Source organism: Rhinoderma darwinii, chromosome 12 (assembly GCF_050947455.1).
Source record: "Rhinoderma darwinii isolate aRhiDar2 chromosome 12, aRhiDar2.hap1, whole genome shotgun sequence".
NCBI classification, from domain to species: domain Eukaryota; kingdom Metazoa; phylum Chordata; class Amphibia; order Anura; family Rhinodermatidae; genus Rhinoderma; species Rhinoderma darwinii.
Window position 1 is genome coordinate 58392061 of NC_134698.1, and position 21146 is coordinate 58413206.

Genomic DNA, 21146 nt, shown 5'->3' on the forward strand with positions numbered 1-21146 from the left:
TGTGATCTCAAGTGAAAAGTGACCTGCTGAGACTACTGGGAATATCCTGCTGTGATTAATGGGTGAGGACTGCAATGACTACTGGGGCAGTGGGATGCCTGCTGAAGCTACTGTGGAAGTGTGTAAATCCTGCTGTAACTAATGGGCGAGGACTGCAATGACTACTGGGGCAGTGGGATGCCTGCTGAAGCTACTGTGGAAGTGGGGAAATCCTGCTGTAACTAATGGGCGAGGACTGCAATGACTACTGGGGCAGTGGGATGCCTGCTGAAGCTACTGTGGAAGTGTGTAAATCCTGCTGTAACTAATGGGCGAGGACTGCAATGACTACTGGGGCAGTGGGATGCCTGCTGAAGCTACTGTGGTAGTGGGGAAATCCTGCTGTAACTAATGGGCGAGGACTGCAATGACTACTGGGGCAGTGGGATGCCTGCTGAAGCTACTGTGGAAGTGAGGAAATCCTGCTGTAACTAATGGGCGAGGACTGCAATGTCTACTGGGGCAGTGGGATGCCTGCTGAAGCTACTGTGGAAGTGAGGAAATCCTGCTGTAACTAATGGGCGAGGACTGCAATGACTACTGGGGCAGTGGGCGGCCTGCTGAAGCTACTATGGAAGTGGGTAAATCCTGCTGTGGCTAATGGGCGAGGACTGCAAGGACTACTGGGGCAGTGGGCGGCCTGCTGAAGCTACCGTGGAAATGGGGAAATTCTGCTGTAACTAACGGGGCAGTGAGAGGCCTGCTGTAACTACTTGAAGGGGTTTCTATGACTACCAAGTCAGAGGGGCTGCTGTGACTATTGTGGAAGGGGGTAATCTTATATGTGGACCCGACCCTGTAGCCTGTCGTTTTAAAATAATTTAAAAAATAAATAATGTTAGATATATTACTAGCAATACTTGTGATTGTCCAAAATCTACGAAGCCCAACATTTCATTAACACTGGTTATATAGTCAGCATATCTGATATCCTTGTAATACATTTCCAGGACCATTTTTTCAGTCTGGTTTTAGATTTGCAGCAGTTTTGCTTCATTGATTTCAACGGGGAAATCTGCAGAATTACAAATCGCATCTATAAACCGTGATTACAACTTTATAAAAAAAAAATCTTTAAATAAGTGACCTCTTTTTATAGTGTGTTTCAGCTCTGAGCTGGAGTGTGTGAACTTACCCTTATACTTCCAGAAGGGAGTGATTTTTGTGGGTTCACTTTTTGACCTATAAGGGTATGTTCACACAGGGCGGATAACCTGAGTAAAAATACACCGCGTATCCATCCTGGACACTGCAGGGAGTTCCAGCAGAAAAACCGCACCAAATTGTGGTGCAGTTTCTTGTCCAGAATTACCACTGCGGGAAAAAAAAAAAAAAAAAAAAAAAGAGAGCCCATACTTACCAGTAGCCATTGGCGATGCGTCCTTCTGACGCCCTGCAGCCTCGGCCTCCTGGGATGACTTTATCTCATGTGACCGCTGCAGCCTGCGATTGGCTGCAGTAGACATGAGATAAAACGTCACCCCTGGAGGCCTGGCTGGACGCAGAAAGATCTGGATAAACCTTTTTTTTTTTTTTGAGTCGAGATGTGATTTTTGCAGCGGAATCGCAGACTTTTCGCTGCAAAAATCGCAACATCTGTTTTTTATTGCAGGTTTCACCTCCCATCGAATTAAATGGGGAAAACCCGCAACAGAAGAGCAGCGATTCCACAGCATAAATTGACATGCGGCGGATTAAAAAAAACGGAGGTCAATTTATTAACAGTTTTTCGGCTGTTTCTTTTATGCAGCATGTGGATGAGATTTATTCAAATCACACTGCTGCTACTGTAACACGGATACTGCTGCTACTGTAACACGGATACTGCTGCTACTGTAACACGGATACTGCTGCTACTGTAACACGGATACTGCTGCTACTGTAACACGGATACTGCTGCTACTGTAACACGGATACTGCTGCTACTGTAACACGGATACTGCTGCTACTGTAACACGGATACTGCTGCGGATTTTCCGCAATGAAATCTGTTGCGGAAAATCCGCAGTATTTATGCCACATGTGAACCCGGCCTTAGTGTTTAATCAACACAGACTGCCCCGGCAACTGGCTAGTAGCCATGTTTCCGGCTCCTGAGACCCCCAGCAAACAGCTAATTTTGCAAAGGGAGGGGGGGTTCTAGTTTTACATGCAGCCATTCGTCTACGGTGTGTAGTCAGGGAAGGGTCGTCCACTTTATCAAATTTCGTTACATGTAATTACGTAGTTACTTAGGTTGAAAAAACGACCTAAAGTTCAACCTTTACACTGTACAGATCCTCCATAAATACATTTACTGTAAACCATTAGCTTAATACCAAGCCCATTTGTCTTTGGTGGTCAATGTTGTGGCTTCTGGAGCACTGCAGACACCATTAAATATCTGGTCTCTCCATAGAATCAATGAAGCCTTGAACAGTTTTATGACCTCTTTCGCTAAGTTCTCCCCTCCCCCTCCGGTCATATAGATCGAGTTACATGTATCCTGCAGGTAGATGGGATATAAATCATCATCCTCAGACCTATCCTCATCCAGGATTCTGTCACTAGTAGCTTCACACATGGAAAAAACACAGCCAAAAAGAGACAAATCCAGAAGCAAATTGGACTTTTAATGAAATCTACAAAAAGTGACACAAAAAGTTAGGAAAAAGTATTTGCCTCTTCCCAGATTTCCCCAATCTCCTTTTTTAACGGATTGATATTTCTGTATATACTTGTGATGTGATAACATTTGGATATATTTTTGAATATATTGTTTTGGAAATTCTTTTCTTCAGTGTTTCTTCGCTTTTTGGTTCAATGGTTTGTGGAGGTGCCCTGGTTTGCTACTCGAGAGGATGTTTTTTTTTGTAGGTTTTTCCTTCACACTAGACAGGTTTTGAACCATTCCTGAATTTCTTTGCGAGCAATGTAGATTATTGCTCCAATGATCCTAAAATAAAAAAAATTATGCAACTTTGCATATCGTCTTGATTTAAAATATCCTACCGTTTTAGGTGTACAGTTCCTATGCTGACCTATACATCTCCATGGTAACAGAGGACACCCTCCCTGTGTATCCGGATCCTGCAGCTATACTCCCAACTGTCCCAGAGCTCCAGATGACAACCATAATGGTCGCAAACAAGGCCTAGAATTTGAAAACGGCAACATGGGTTTACATTCATGTCGCTATTTGCAACAACCCCATCTCCAATATTTTGCGGCTGCAATTTTAAGAAAAAAGATGCTCTCTTAATGTGATGCACAAACTAGCGTTTACCTGTTTGCTTGTAGAGGCTCGGATTTGTGGAGTCGCCCCAATTTAACAGCCCGGGACCCTTCAGGTACAGGGAAGGAGAGGCACAATGGGGCCAAACTTTGTTTGGTCTGGCCACGGCATTACAGGGATATTCCCAGAATGGACAATTATCACTTCCCGCAGTGAGGACGACTTTGAATGGAGGAGGACTTTGAATGGAACAGCGGTTGAGCAGGCGCGCTCCGTTCACGGTCTATGGTATTATCGGAAACAGCTGAGAGCAGCGCTCGGCTACTTTTGTCAGTCTCATAGACGTTTAATCTAGCGACGGGCGCATGCTCGACCACCATTCCATTTAAGCTCCTCCCCACTGCAGGGGGTGCAGTGAGGAGGAACAGGAGGGGGGTTCAGGACCCAGTTCTCACGATCGGTGGGGATGCCAGCAGTGGGGGACTCGAGCTATCAGACGATTGTCACCTATTTTATGAATAGGTCTTAATTGTGGATTCCGGGACAACCCCTTTAATACTCCACATGAACTGGCGCTGTAAGCAGCACCAGAGGCCTATAGAGGGACCTAGAGAGCAAAGTACCACTAGAAATCCCTTAAAGAGGCTCTGTCACCAGATTTTGCAACCCCTATCTCCTATTGCAGCAGATAGGCGCTGCAATGTAGATAAGAGTAACGTTTTTGTTTTTTTTAAACGAGCATTTTTGGCCAAGTTATGACCATTTTTATATTTATGCAAATGAGGCTTTCTTGAGTACAACTGGGCGTGTTTAAAGTTAAGTACAAGTGGGCGTGTATTATGTGTGTACATCGGGGCGTTTTTACTTCTTTTATTAGCTGGGCGTTGTGAATGGAAGTGTATGATGCTGACGAATCAGCATCATCCACTTCTCTTCAGAACGCCCAGCTTCTGGCAGTGCAGACACAGTGTGTTCTCGAGAGATCACACTGTGTCGTCACTCACTTCCTGCCCCAGGTCCTGCATCGTGTCGGACGAGCGAGGACACATCGGCACCAGGTGACAGAGGCTACATCGACTTACCTGCAAACGCCGATGCAGAATCAACTGTAGTCTCTGTTGGATCCAATTCTGGTTTTGGGTTAAAAAAAATATGTATGAAAAATCTGCAGCAGATCTGCACTGTACCTGCAGATTTTCCTTCTAAGTACCAGCCATGTAGATGAGATTTCATCAAATCTCACCTACACGCCACAGATTTTTTCCTGCATGAAAATTAAAATCTGCAGCAGGTCTATTTCTATTGCAGGTTTTAACTGCATATTTCCCGCTTTTCAATGCGAGGGGTGAAAGCCGCAACAAATTCCACAACTTAATCTGCATGTGTAACATGCTGCAGATTTGTCGGTTGTACCCTAAGGCTACATACAAACGAACGTAGCCAATTTACGAGGTGCACCCGTGTGGGATGCGTTATCGTGCATCCCCCATAGGCTAGAGTTTTTGGAGGGATGCGTGAAGCGCAAAAAAATAGGACAAGTCCGATTTTTTCACGGACCCTTCACGCGCTCCGTTGAAACAACGGTCATGTGAACGGCCCTGTTGAATTACACGAGTTCGTGTGATGGCCGTTTTAATAGCAGTAATTCATATTTATTTATACTTATCAGCTTAGGGGACATTGGTGTTCGCAGTGTGCGGTCGCCATTTTCTTGTGTGTTTTAATGGCCGTCACACGGACTACATATACGCTCGTCTGAATGAACCCTAACAGCGCTCCCGAACTCCTGTGCATGGACTATACATTAGGATGCCTTTCAACCTGATTGGCCGAGAGGCAACACGTAATCAAGGCTACGGCACTTCAGTGCCAATAGGAGTCCTGGCCATGATAAGATCGTGCCTCTTGGCCAATCTATTTCAAAAGGCACCTTTATTGGCATACAATATGTGATTTACATCAGCACCCTGAAGCTCGACACAATGTCCAGACGGTGCGATTTATGTAGTGTAGAAAGACTTGACAGTTTGTTACAGGGGGTCTGTCTGATAAGACGTTGCGGTCTGCCATGGTTTAAAAAAAGTAAAAATGTATAATAAAACCATGTATTACGTGTGCCCAATCGTATGGAGATCAGAATGTACGTATGGCATATGACATGTAGTAATAGGGGCACCTAGAACACATTTGTTCCCCACTGCTGTATATATATTTCAATGTGAAATGAGGTCATAGCGTTCCTGCGCCTCTTCATATTACTACGGTCAGCAGTTACATGAAAGTAAATGGAATCATCTATTGTGCAGAAACTCAAAGGGTGTTCACACCAAAATCGAAACAAACGCCACCTATAAAATGTGGTTATGAGCTGCCATCATAACAAGGCACAGAATACATTACACCCAATCCTAATGTACTAGGATTTATTGTATCTATCAGCATAAAGGATCAGGCTCCACATATCAAATACGGTGAAAAGACACGTGGGCAGTCTTGTGATTTCTCTGCGGGATCATCAGACGACTGCTGTGCGGATAGGTGTACGGCTTACAGCCACGTGCAGGATTTGTATAGAATGTAAATTATGGACTAACAATACGGATAATGGACTGCTATCAGCAGGTGCGGCACATTGGATTATGGCTTCAATGAATTTACTTCTGGGTAAAAAGGAGCGTCAGCACTTATTGCGTAATTCATGATATTCAATCTTTACCAATAAAATGGCATACAATGTGATTTTTCACGGTCTCTTAGCCAGGCACAACATTTATATACGATCAGCACTGGTTCACGTAGCAGCTCAAGTGCAGCTTTATGTGAACGTTCCAATCACAGAGTATCCCATATCACAGCAGACGAGGCTCTGATGACATTATTAAAGGGAAATTGGTCCTTGATTGTAATTAGTCGTTAATTAGGAAATCTACAAGGACGTCTAATCATTTTTAAGCACATCATTTGCTACGCAGGTCCTCAGTGCTGGAATTTGGATCTCTTGGTACCTTTTTATTTTCCTCTTTTCAATGTCACCTTTAAAATAAGCACAGTAAGAACGAACAAAGAACTTTTAACCTCAATGCTGGAATTCTTTTCTTCACCAGATGCACTCTCATGATGTAGTCCTTGAGTGTATCTGCACCCAACGAATTACCCCTGATCTTTTGAGCAGTTTGATCCCCGCACGATTTGCAATTGTGCTCTTCTGAGTCAATCAGATGAGCCAAAAAGGCTCACGTGCCGACGTAGACTAATTCAGAAAGAACGGCAGGTGACATTGAATAGGACTGCTATTTCAATTCCCACATGGGTTGTCAACCAGCTTTCCTACATTCCTGAAAAACAGACCTGTCTAGTTATACAGCTATATGAGAGCGAGGAATATATCAAATAACTAGGCAGATTTGTGACTCCGCTAGATGTTAAAGTGGTTGTCCACGAACGGACAACTGTAGACCTATCCACAGGATAGTTCTCAGTATATGATCAGTGTAGGTCCAACACCCAGACCCCGCACCGATCAGCTGCCTCCGTGCAGCGCACATCCATGCCGGAAGCAGATGGCTCTGGTCACGGAATAGCGGCCGAGCTGCAGTTCTGCAGCACGGCCACTATGCAGTGGTCTTAGCCATCTGCTTCCGGCATGGATGTGCGCTGCCCGGAGCGGGGTCCGGGTGTCGGACCCCCACCGATCATATACTGATGACCTTTCCTGTGGATAGGTCTTCAGTTGTCCGTTCGTGGACAACCGCTTTAAGGAAAACCCCCGTGTAAGGCCTCATGCACACGGCCGTGCCCGTAATCATGGCCCGAGATTGCGAGCACGGCCGGCCACGGGTCGAATTTTCGGCCCGTGCTCCCATACTTCGGCTCGTACAATACAAAAAGTAGGACATGCTCCATAAATCGTATTACGGTCCGCAATTACGGAGATTTTTTACAGTCATGTGCACGGGGTCTAATGGCAGCCAAATTGGTTGTCATCCAGATCTCCTAGACCCTGATAAAACAAGGAAATAGAATTCTTAAAATCACACAAAAAGAAAACAAGGGGATTTCATGAGGAAACGCTCTTTAAAACGGTTTCTTAAATAAGTTTACATAAATTATCTAATATAGGACAAATTTATCTAAAAGGAGATAAAATGTTATAGTTTAAAGGGGTTTTCTCACTAAGAATATTGATCACCTATCCAGAGGATAGGCGATAAATGTATGAACGCCGGGACCCCACAAACAACTAGAAAGGGGTCCTGAAAGTTCGTTCCTCCTCACAGTAATGAGGACTTTGAATGGAGTGGTGGTCGTGCATATGCCCTGCTGTTAGGGCTGGGCGATTATGATCAAAATCACGATTAATTGAACATGTAACCACGATTATGATTAATAATTTGTTTAGGCCACACCCTATTTGCATGCCACACCCCTATTTGCATGCCACACCATTTAATTAATATAGAACCCCTAAGCCTGCTGTATACTACTGTATACAATATACCCCCTGACACAGTATAATGTCCCTATAGCTCCCCCACACACTATAATGCCCCAATAATAAAATGCATACTCACCTAACTCCGTTCCAACGACGAATGGAAGAGATCCCTCTGCTCATCCAGTCTGTAGCTCGGCACATATTTTCAGGTTCCGCTGCACTTCTGACATATACCATCGTTTTAAGCATCCTATTGGTCCACAGTGTCCTCAATAGCCACCCCATTTACTTTTTGTTTAGCCTAAATGCCCGCGCGCCACGGCGAGCGGTAGGTGCCCGCTCTAATGGTATATTCATGTTTCATGGCGGTTAAATACGGGGATTATGGCTGACTGGTATATACAGGGATGATGGGAGTTCTATAAAGGAATACCAGGGGGTTATATACAGGGATGATGGCGAGATGGTACGTACAGGGATGATGTGGGTCCCTGTATATAACCCCCATCATCCCTATATATAACTCCCATCATCCATGTATACAGGGATGATGGGGGTTATGTACAGGAATGATGGGGGTTATGTACAGGGACTCCCATCATCTGGGTATATACCATTAGGGCAGGTATTAAGGCTTAACAATAAATAAATGGGGCGGCATTGGGGACTCTGTGGACCAATAAACTGCCTGAAATGCCGTTATATGGGAGAAGTGCAGCAGACTTAGAACACATTCGTGCTGAGCCGCTCACGCTCAGCACAGACAGGTGTGAGGCAGTGACGTCATCGCGCCTGTCTGCGTTGAGCCATGAGCAGCCAGCATTATACAGTGAATAGTAGAGCAGGGAACGGATGTTCCCCTGCTCGAATATAGGACTCAACTGTATCTGCGTACGCGTCTGAAAACACAGATACAGTTGAACCCAAAAAAAATAAAAATAAAACCAAAATGCACAAGAGGACCTCTGTTATTTGCGCTGAATTTCGGTTTCGTTTTTTTTACGATTAATTGCCCAGGCCTACCTGCTGCTCTATTCAATGAGTATGGGACTGACGGTAAGAGCTGAGCGCTGCACCCACCTATCTCTGTTGGCCCCGTAGATATTGAATGAAGCGGCAGGGCACTGCGGTTTGGTGATAAATGGTCTTAGAGGGAAACACCCTGTTCACACCCAGCGTAAATACTGCGGATTTTCCGTAATTGATTTTATTTCAGAAAATCCGCAGCATAGTACATTAGCAGCACAGTGGATGAGATTTAAACAAATATCATCCACACGCTGTGTAAATGCGGAGCGGAAAAAATTAAATAAAAAAGGAAGCTCAGAAATTGACCTGCGGTTTTTTAATCTGCAGCATGTCAGTTGTATTTGCGTAATCGCTGCTCATTTGTTGTGGTGTTTCCCCATTAAATACAATGGGGAGGTAAAACCTGCAACAAATCGAGTTGAGTTTTTTTGCACCGGAAAAGCAGCGATGCCACCACAAAAACGCAACTCAGAAAATACTTACTCAGAATTCTGGTTTCTTCGTCCAGGGCGGCCTCCTGGGAGGACGTCTCATCTCAGGCTGCAGGGGTCACATGGGATGAAAAGTCATCCCAGGAGGCCGGCCTGCAGGACGGCAGAGGGACGCATCACCATGGCTACGGAAGTATCAAACGTTTTTTTTCTTTTTTCTTCCTACGTGGAGTTTGCTGCAGCGAGCATTGCAGCCGAAAAACTGCACCGCAGTTTGGTGCGTTTTTTTTTTACCAGAACTCCCTGCGGTGCCTAGAGCGGATACGCTGTGTGCTTTTACGCAGTGTATCTGCCCTGTGTAAACTTATACTTAAAGGGGTTGTCTCATAAGAGACAACTTTTTTCAGAGTAGAGCCGCCATGGTGATCAGGCACCCTTGGCAAATAGCCGATTTTGTTTGGTAAAGCTGTAGGGGAAATGTAGTATTACTTGGGAGCAATTCTACTAAATGGTTAGCAATGGGATGCACGGATGGCTCGAGTCCGCCAGAGAAGGGGTCCACTCACTATGACATCCATGTGCCCTAAATGGGCATATGGATAGGGCTCATCTTTATCAGACACCTCTTTAGTGGTAACCCCATGCACACGACCGTTGCCCGTAATCACAGCCCTCGACTGCGGGCACGGCCGTCGACAGCCGCCTGTATTTTTGGGCCGTGCGCCCATACAAAAGTATAGGAGCACGGCCCGTAAAATACGAAAAATAGGATATGCTCCATAATTCCCGGCACGGTTCTACGGCACGGACACCCATCCATAGCACTACGGAAAGGTGTCCGCAAACAATAGAACCGAATGAGTCTGAGTTTTACGGGCATGTCCATAGGGCCTTACTCGAGTTGCATGGTACATCAAAAGTGTAAAAAAAAACAAAAACGTATGGAAATGCCACAAATGTTTTAGTCTCGAAGGGTAGGTATATCTGCAGATCCTACGGATAATCTGGATATGGGTTCCCTAGAATAGTCCAGTAGTTGCTCGTCTCGCTCTCTCCTATTGCATTAGCTATCTAAAAATATGGAGATTGACATATGTCATGCATATGGCAGTAACGTATTTACTTACAGGTGTATTTATATAAGTTGGCTGCATTTTCAATTGGGCAGCGTGCCACATCAGATGGTTTATTATGGACATTTGTTCCCATAGAGATTAATTCAGCCTTAAAAAAATGCATGTGATGTGTATGAACACCCATATGTATTCCATATATTTTATTCAAGTACCGGCAGGGTGGGCTCTGAGAGAACAGAAAGTCTTCCTAAAGAAAGCCCTCTACAAAATACGGGTAGCAAATGGAAAAAATAGAGGTAAAAGAAAATCATACGGACAAAATACGGTGTCAATACAAAAAACGTATACGGAACTGAACACTGATAAAATATTCTGTATATTAGAACCGTATTTGGTTTAGTATTTCAATATGCTTATCTTAAGCATTCCCTCCCTTGTTTGGGCAATGCCACAGCAAACAGTTAAAAGGGGCGTTTTGGGGCAGAGCTTAAAATGTCCCACAATTTGGCATTTAACTGTTAATAACTATGATATCTATTTTTTGGGGGACCGCAAAAAAACCTTTGTTGTGCATCCGCGTGTCATCAGGATTCTCGGATCTACAACAAATATGATTTCACCAAGAGTGTGAACCCGTAAATCCGGACCATAAAATTACTTGTCCTGAGATTTTGCGATCTGGATTCATGGGCCCAGCACGGATCCGTGAAAATCACAGTTGTGTGCGTAGGGCCAGAGAAACTAATGTGTCTGCAATATATCTGCAAAAAATGCGGATAAATTGCGGACGCAAATGCACGGTCGTGTGCATAAAGCCTAACATCCCACAAAAGTGGCACTTAGCTGGCAGGCTATGGCTACTCAGCTAGACTAGACACGTGATGTGTGTCAATCATAAATTTAATACAACAATAGTGCAACATTTAGGCTGGGTTCACACGAGCGTGGCGTTTTGCGTGCGCAAAAGCCACTTAACAGCTCCGTGTGTCAGCAGCATATGATGCGCGGCTGCATGATTTTCACGCAGCCGCCATCATAATGACACTCCGTTTGGATGTTTGTAAACAGAAAAGCACATGGTGCTTTTCTGTTTTCATTCATCCTTTTGACAGCTGTTGCGCGAATCACGCAGTTCGCACGGAAGTGCTTCTGTGCGGCATGCGTTGTTTTCACGCACCCATTGACTTCAATGGGTGCGTGATTCGCGAAAACGCCCAAAGAACGGACATGTCGTGACATTTTTTCAGGGGACTGACGCTGAATAAAAATCACGGACATGTCTGCACGGCCCCATAGACTAATATAGGTCCGTGCAACGCGCGAGCGTTGCACGGACGCAATTCCCGTTCGTCTGAATAAAGCCTTAGGGTATGTTCACACAGCTTATTTTCAGCCTTTTTGGGGCCATGAAAGTCTCAAAAAACAGCAAAAATATGGAGGCTGAACACCTCCAAACATCTGCCCATTGATTTCAATGGGAAAAAACGGCGATTCGTCCCCACTGGGCGTTCGCACCGTTTGTAAAAACGACGTGTAAAAAAAATGTCCCGTAAAAAAAGAAGTGCATGTCACTTCGAGGCGTTTTTGGAGCCGTTTTTTATTGTGTGAATAGAAAAACATTTGTAAAAAAACATCAAAAACTGCTGCAAATAAGGGTCTGTTTTCCCTTTCTTCTCACATCTACACTATATGGACCAAAGTATTGGGACACATCTTAATCATTGAATTCAGGTGTGTCATTCAGTCCCATTGCCACAGGTGTATAAAATCCAGCACCTCGTCATGCAGTCGCCTTTACGCTGGGTTCACACGAGCATGTTCGGTCCGTAAAGGACGGAACGTATTTCGGCCGCAAGTCCCGGACCGAACACACTGCAGGGAGCCGGGCTCCTAGCATCATACTTATGTACGACACCAGGAGTCCCTGCTTTTCCGTGGAACTACTGTCCCGTACTGAAAATATGATTACAGTACGGGACAGTTGTCCTGCAGCGAGGCAGGGACTCCTAGCATCGTACATAACTGCCGTGTGTTCGGTCCGGGACTTGCGGCCGAAATACGTTCCGTCCATTACGGACGTAACATGCTCGTGTGAACCCGACCTAACAAGCATTTGTGAAAGAATGTGTCGTCCTAAAGATCTCACTGAGAAGTCCTGCGTGGTCCTGTAATAGGATTCTGCCATTGTAAACAAGTCACTTCGTGAAATTTCTTCCCTCCTAGATATTCTCAGATGAATTGTGAGTGGTATTATTTAAAAGTGGAAACGTTTAACCCCTTAACGACCGCCAATATGCCCTTTTCACGGCGGCCGTTAAGGGTACTCATGCCAGAGGGCCGCCTTATTACGGCGCTATGACATAAGCCTGGCAGTGTCGGGCGGTCTAAAGACAGCCGGGCACCTGCTCTAACAGTGAAGATCACAGAGTGAAGTCCCCTGGTGAGACTAAAAATAAAAGTTATCAAAAAGTTTAATAAAGTTAATAATGAATAAAAATCCCAAATTAAAAAAACTTTTTTTTCTTATAAAAGACCCAAAAAAATATTCAAACATATTTGGTATTGCCGCGTCCGTAACGACCCCAACTATAAATCTATTATGTTATTTAACCCGCATGGTGAACGCCGTAAAAAATAAAATAAAAACCAATGCCAGAATTGCTGTTTTCTGTTCATCCTGCCTTCAAAAAATGTGATAAAAAGTGATCAGAAAGTCGCAAGTACTCCAAAATGGCACCAATAAAAACTAGAAGTCGTCCCCCCAAAAAAACAATCCCTCACACAGCTGCATTGGCGTAAAAATAAAAAAATGATGGCTCTTAAAATATGGCGACACAAAAACAAATAATTTTGAAGAAAAAAAAAAAGTGTTTACTGTGTAATAGTAGTTAAACATACAAAATCTATATACATTTGGTATCACCACAATCGTAATGACCCACTGAATAAAGTTATTATGTTATTTATACCACACAGTAAACGGCGTAAATCTAAGACTCAAAAAGAGTGGCGAAATTTGTGTTTTTTTCCCATGACCCCCCCCCCCCCCCCAAAAAAAAAGTTAATCAATAAACTCTATGTACCCCATAATGGTGCTATTAAAAAATACAAAACTTGTTCCGCAAAAAAACAAGACCTTATACAGCTATGTCGACGCAAAAATAAAAAGTTATAGCTCTTGGAATGAGACGATGGAAAAACTTTGCCAAGTGCTGAGGTGCATAAAAGTCTCCAACGCTCCACTGACTCAATAGTTCCAAACCTCTCATGGCATTAACATTCGCACAAAAACTGCGCACCGGGAGTATTGCATGGGTTTCCATGGCCACTCAGCTGCATGCTCCGAGCATTGGATGGACTGGTGTAAAGCGCGCCGCACTGGACTCTGGAGCAACGTGTTCTGTGGAGTGATGGATCACGCTTCTCTATCTCGTGGTCTGATGGAGGAGTCTGGGTTTGGACAATTTTATGCTTTCAACTTTGTGGGAAGAGTTCGGGATTTGGCCCTTTCCTGTTCCAGCATGACGGTGCCCCAGTGCACAAAGCAAGGTCCGGAAAGGAATGGTTGGGTGAGTTCGGTGGGTAAGAACTATAAAGGAAAGATTGATCTGTCTCCTCCCCTGTGTCTGGCTCAGGAAACTTAATCAAAAACGGCATGTGAGCTTGGATGAGACGTTCATGGCGTATCTACAGGATATGCCATAAATCTCTAATAGATGCGAATCCCACCTCTGGGACCCGCACCTATCTCCTAAAGGGAGGTCCGCCGACCCCATCCCACTTGGTGGGCAGGCAGAGTAATGGCGTTTCTGTAACTTGCATCGAAGTAAATGGGAGATACAGAAACAAATCTGAAGGGTGTTACAGAAACAGCGTAGCTCAGCGAACTCGGCTGTTTATAGAAACCCGTCCCGTCCTGTTGTGCATTGCTTCTCCGTCTGAAAGCAACGACCAGAGGCCGGCGGACTCCATTCCCAAGAATAGTTCAGGTACCAGAGGTGGGACCTGCATCTATCAGACATTTACAGGATATCCGGTCCATCGGACGTTTACGGGCTATCCGGTCTATATGGTATAAATGTCTGTCGTGAGACAACCCCTTTGGGGGAGATGGCGAATTTTAATAATGAAGTGTCTATAAAGCAGCATTCTCCAACCAATGGTTCTACAGCTGTTGAAAAACTACAACTCCCAGCATGCCTGTCGTTTTGCAGCAGCCGGAGAGCCACAAGTTGGGAAGCACTGCCATAGTGTGCGGCACAAGTCATTGACAACCAGTGATCGCTGATATAGTTGGAGCGGTCACCTCAGTGACCTGGATGTAATGTGAACACGTCCTCCTCGCTGGCAGCAGTGCACTGGACATGCAGCTCTTCCCTTGTATCTATCTGCATATTCCCACAGCGAGGCCTGCAATGCACCGTGACACGGCGTCCATGAAGTGACCCGCATGGGGCGCGCAGTGAAACCCCAGGCTGCTGCCGTGATCACCCCACCCCTGGTACCTGAGGGGCCCCTGATGAGCTCGATCTCCTCCACCGGAGCCCGGGATCCTGCGCTCATGTCGGCTACTCGCCCCCCTGCAGGTCTGTGATGAGATGAGGGCTGAAGGTGAACACAACCCAAGCACTTTCTGTTTCTGCAGCCAGGCGGCCCCACGTGGGGAGGATGCGGCGCATGGCATCTTGGGACTTGTAGTCCTGTGCTTAGAGGCGGAAAGTTCAGCGCAGTCAGTGGTGGAATATATAATCAGAGGATGACGGTTTTTTTCCTATTTATTATTATTATTTCACGTATGACTAACTAAAAACTAGTAGACGCCTTGCCAAACAGCTCAATGTAGGCGGCGTGCAAACCCCGCTACATGGTATGACACATTTTAGTGTTTTGTTTTTTTAATGTAAACTATAACGAAAACGCCAAATAGAGTGGTATCCATATTCATACTCTGTACTGTTTAGTAAAATTGAAAAAAAATGCATGTATTTTGTGTCCTATAAGTAGTGGTGCACTTTACGACCGCACGACAATGGTTACAGGTGCACTCACACGTGACTCTGCAGTCATTTACCAAATGTGATATTGTAACTAAAGGGGTTCAGAGGATGCAGTCACCGGGCCCTGACACTAGTAATGAAAACAAGTGATTTTACTCTGTACTGTCATGTATTGTGACATTACTGTGTGCATTATGCTTGCTCTTACATCACTGTGGTCATTAGCTGTGACATCAATATTTAATATCCCACTTCTGTGACATCACTGGTCTTTAGGCATTAGCTGTGACATCACTGTTCTATCGCCTCACTGGTAATTAGCTGTGACATCACTGTTCTATCGCCTCACTGGTAATTAGCTGTGACATCACTGTTCTATCACCTCACCGGTAATTAGCTGTGACATCACTGTTCTATCTCCTCACTGGTAATTAGCTGTGACATCACTGTTCTATCACCTCACCGGTAATTAGCTGTGACATCACTGTTCTATCGCCTCACTGGTAATTAGCTGTGACATCACTGCTCTATCGCCTCACTGGTAATTAGCTGTGACATCACTGTTCTATCACCTCACCGGTAATTAGCTGTGACATCACTGTTCTATCACCTCACCGGTAATTAGCTGTGACATCACTGTTCTATCGCCTCACTGGTAATTAGCTGTGACATCACTGCTCTATCGCCTCACTGGTAATTAGCTGTGACATCACTGTTCTATCACCTCACCGGTAATTAGCTGTGACATCACTGTTCTATCTCCTCACTGGTAATTAGCTGTGACATCACTGTTCTATCGCCTCACTGGTAATTAGCTGTGACATCACTGCTCTATCGCCTCACTGGTAATTAGCTGTGACATCACTGTTCTATCACCTCACCGGTAATTAGCTGTGACATCACTGTTCTATCTCCTTACTGGTAATTAGCTGTGACATCACTGTTCTATCGCCTCACTGGTAATTAGCTGTGACATCACTGTTCTATCACTTCACTGGTAATTAGCTGTGACATCACTGTTCTATCACCTCACCGGTAATTAGCTGTGACATCACTGTTCTATCACCTCACCGGTAATTAGCTGTGACATCACTGTTCTATCTCCTCACTGGTAATTAGCTGTGACATCACTGTTCTATCGCCTCACTGGTAATTAGCTGTGACATCACTGTTCTATCACTTCACTGGTAATTAGCTGTGACATCACTGTTCTATCACCTCACCGGTAATTAGCTGTGACATCACTGTTCTATCACCTCACCGGTAATTAGCTGTGACATCACTGTTCTATCACCTCACTGGTAATTAGCTGTGACATCACTGTTCTATCTCCTCACTGGTAATTAGCTGTGACATCACTGTTCTATCACCTCACCGGTAATTAGCTGTGACATCACTGTTCTATCACCTCACTGGTAATTAGCTGTGACATCACTGTTCTATCACCTCACCGGTAATTAGCTGTGACATCACTGCTCTATCGCCTCACTGGTAATTAGCTGTGACATCACTGTTCTATCACCTCACTGGTAATTAGCTGTGACATCACTTTTTATTATGATGTTGTTTATTATATTTGTGCTGTGACATCACGGTGGTGCTCAACCATTTTATATGACATCACTATGTTTAATATCCCTGTTCTGTGACGACATTGTGTTTATTATTTGTTTTATGACATTACTTTTTTGCATCATCCCTGTCTAGGTGGGAGAAGGGGACGCCCTGTTAATGGTTTTACATCAGGAGCTGAGTTTTAAGTTACACATCTGGTAGTAGCAAATTAAAGTTCACAAATACCATTCCCTCCCTATTTGTTTATAGGGAAAGACTTGTCAATTATAGTGAGTCGACAGGAAAGATACCCTTCGGAGACTTCTCCCTGAGTCCAGCACATAACATTGGCTGTGACCCAGTGTTAGGCCGGATTCACACGAGCGTGAGCGTTTTGCGCGTGCAAAAGATCCATAACTGCTCCGTGTGTCAGCCGCGTATGATGCGTGGCTGCGTGATTTTCGTGCAGCCGCCATCATTATGACACTTTGTTTGTATGTTTGTAAACAGAAAGGCACGTGGTGCTTTTCTGTTTTCATTCATAGTTTTTACTGTTGCGCGAATCGCACACGGAAGTGCTTCCGTGTGCTGCGTGTGATTTTCACGTACCCATTGACTTCAATGGGTGCGTGATGCGCAAAAAACGGACAAATATAGGACATGTCGTGAGTTTTACGCAGCGGACATACACTGCGTGAAAATCACTGACAGTCTGAACGGCCCCATAGACTAACATAGGTCCGTGCGACGCGCGTGAAAATCACGCGCGTTGCACGGACGTATTACACGTTCGTCTGAATTAGCCCTTAAAGGGAACCTGTCACCAGCATTTCACCTATTAAACCAGCAATACCTGGTGGTAGTGGGTGAAAAATCATTTCTATATAACCTATAATTGTCTTCTTAGTCGGCTCTGTAGCTTTAGTATTCCGTTTTTTAGTGTTCCCGCACCGTATGCTAATGAGCATAAAAGAGTCATATCTTCATTCCTCAAGTCTTTCCGAGTTTACCCCGCCTCCTTACTTTTGATTGACAGCTCGTCGCCTTCCCCCAGCACACAAAATCCTGCGCTTGTGCATTGATGTCCTCTTCTGGTGTGTGCGCACAAAGGGACGCCGGATTATTACGATAAAAAGCGGAAAATGTTTGCAGACCATTATTTACAGTCGGGGGAGGAGTTTAGGAGAGGGGATAACGGCAATGAACTTTTTATAGCAGCGGCCAGTGAGGGATAAGTGAAGTTCAATAGGTGAAATTCTGGTGACAGGTTCCCTTTAAAGCTATGTTTTCTCTATGACATGGCAGCACTTTAGAGTTAAACATAACAGATTTAAGGCTATGTAAACCTTTGAAACCGTGTTTTTTTGTTTTATTTTAATAATAAAAATGTGTATCAATGTGTTTGGTGCATCTTTCTAATTATTTTTTATTCAAAATCATCTTTACTTTTTGAGATACAGCTGCTTTGTATTTTGTATACAGAGCAGCTGTATCGTGCGCTAAGACCTGAATCCGTCAGGTCCGCGAGACTGACGAGTTCAGTGAAAGTTTGAAGTTATGAACTCAGATGTGATCGATAGCAGCTCGATCCTGCGTGCCAGAGACACGCAGGACCCGCTGACACGGAACCCGTCAGTCCCGCTGACCTGACGGGTTCAGGTCTCCTCAGCGCACGATACAGCTGCTCTGTATACAGGATACAAAGCAGCTGTATCTCAAAAGTAAAAATTATTTTTAATAAAAATTAGAAAGTTGCATTAAACACACTGATAGACATTTTTATAACAAAACAAAAACTTTTCAAAGGTGTACATAGCCTTTAAAGCTGGCCATACACAGTAGAGGAAAATTGGCCAAGCCCGCCGATTTCAGCAGGATCGGCTGATGTGCCTCCAGATCAACCCCCAATGCAGCGGAGAGAAAGATCAGGCATGTTGGATTTCAAAATGCCCAATACTTTGCTCCCCTCCCCTCAATGTAATAAACATTAATGCTCTGCCGAGTTGGGTGAAATTGTTTTTTTTAGGTTAAAAAGCGCTCAGCCGAGTGAATATACGCACAACATCTCTTGCATGTGGATGGCCAGCTTGACCCATGCTGCCCGCAGTTAGGGCAGCATGATCTTGGTGACCGGTTCACTATATAAAAAATTAAATAAGACACAGCTTTAAGGCCTCATGCACATGGCCGTGCCCATAATCAATACAAAGTATGGGAGCACGACCCGTAAAAACCGAAAAGTAGGACATGCTCCATAATTCCTGTCACGGTTCTACGGCACGGACACCTATCCGTAGTGGTACGGAAAGGTGTCCGCGGGCAATAGAACCGAGCGGGTCCGTAATTGCGGACCGTATTGCGGTCAAAATATATTACAGTGGCAGAACCACAACAAAAACTGCATGTTAGAATTGCAATACAGCCTGATTCACAGCAGTCGCGCCACCACCGTTCTGATCCTGATGGTAAATGTAATTGATATGCCATAAATGTTGACAGTGAGAAAACCTTTCATAGAGTTCTGCACTGTGATCCAGTCGCTCTGACTTCCTAATGTCCATGCTGCAAAAAAGTTCTGAAAATCACAAGCACATACTTTGTGGATCCTGTACTCAGCGTGGAACACGTGCTGTCAATTTCATATTGTTTATAAAAAGGTCATGAAAGCCAGATGGATGCATAACTGTCCACAGTCCCGAATCTTGCTGCAGAATCTCATGTGCTTTCTTTGTTCTGGGCTCCATACTGGGAAGTATTCACAGAGACCCTCCTTGTCACCCCGCTCACGTCAATGGCAGGAGGGCAGCACAAATCCAAGCTGGTGTCTAGGGTAAGCAGGGTTTTGAAGGGGGCGCATCTGTGACCGGAACTGAAAGAGGGCATCTGAGGTCAATGCACTTAAAAACATTGAGTGTTCCTTTAGCTTTTGTAATGGACATTAGGTACACAGTTGTTCAGTTTAAAATCCGACCAATCGCTTTATTCCAGATTTATCAGTCTCCGTTGCACCACGCAACCGTTCTCTGACTCTCCGAATCATACAGGCCCTTCTGTGTGGACCGGAAGTCAGTCTCTTTATGTAAGTCTGAGAGCCTCGACCTGGGTCTCATAGGTGAGACTGACCTCTGGAGAGTCAGAGTGCAGTCACGTATTGCAACCGAAGAGCCGTTACGGAGTCTGATCAATCGGGAATAAACCGATCAATAGGATTTTTAATTAAACAACAATATACCCAATGTCCATTACAAATGGGGAAAAGGATAAAACCGTTGTCGGGAGTAGTTTAAGTACTACCGCTTCACACTATTAAGAGAACGCGTGTGGCGTACTTAAACTCGATCAGTGTACAACATCGGGTACTACATTTGACTTGTGTTTTGTAATTTGAGCATACCTGCATATATTACTTGACAATTTCTAATTTAACCCTTTCATGACCAAGGGTCATTGATGCCCCTGTATCCAGGTAAAATGTTCCATTTTTGATATGCGCTTCTTTAAATACAGTTGTGATATTCAAAGCGGTTTCAAAGATATTATCGTTTACTTTGTTTTTTACAAGACTAACAGGCTCAAGACTTATGAGGCTTTCATTTTCTAGATTAGTTTAATTAATTCAGCAGACAAATCACACAAAAATTAAAAAAGCCCACTTTTTTTGGTAATTTATATTATATATATATATATGTATATATATATATATATATACACATACATACACACACACACACACACACACACACACACACACACACACACACACAGTAGAGCTCGGTAACAATTAGTCCTCTTCTCTCTCTCCGTCACCCTGGATCTCTGAGTGGGAGAGTGAAGAGGGCTATATACACACGACCGTGAAAAAAATGGCAGTTGTTAACGAATCAACTGTCAGTTTTTCATGGCTGTTTTGCATCAATGTGTCTAAAAATATGAATCCATTTCCCGGCCATCTGACCGTTTTTAACCGCCATTTGCCATCCGTTTTTCATGGACATTATAAAAATGGATGAATTTTTTTCATCAGGGTTGGTTTGTCCCAACCCCCTGAAAACACCACAGTGCCCATGTAGATAGTGACGCAATACCACTGTAGATAGTGCCACATTGCCCAGATAGATGGGACCCATTTAGATAGTGCCACACCCCCTGTAGATAGCACCACACCCCCTGTAGATAGCACCACACCCCCTGTAGATAGCACCACACCCCCTGTAAATAGCACCACACCCCATTAATAGCGCCAACCCCCCCTGCAGATAGAAACATCTCTGCTGCAGATAGCGCCAACCCCCCTCCGTAAATGGCACCCCCTTCCTGTAAATAGCACCACTGTAGCTCTCTGTAGGAGTGGAATCCATCTGGCCGAAGATT

At 44.5% G+C, this 21146-nt stretch overlaps 1 protein-coding gene across 1 annotated transcript in view; it reads right to left on the reverse strand.

Annotated features, from left to right (window-relative positions):
* Positions 1–14906, reverse strand: part of SYNJ2BP (synaptojanin 2 binding protein) — a 30280-nt gene extending 15374 nt beyond the window's left edge. The window contains exon 1 of the mRNA XM_075844567.1: positions 14730–14906. Within this exon, the coding sequence (XP_075700682.1) occupies positions 14730–14787 (58 nt within the window). The 5' untranslated portion in view covers positions 14788–14906. The remainder of the gene's footprint in view (positions 1–14729) is intronic.
* Positions 14907–21146: the final 6240 nt, after the last annotated feature.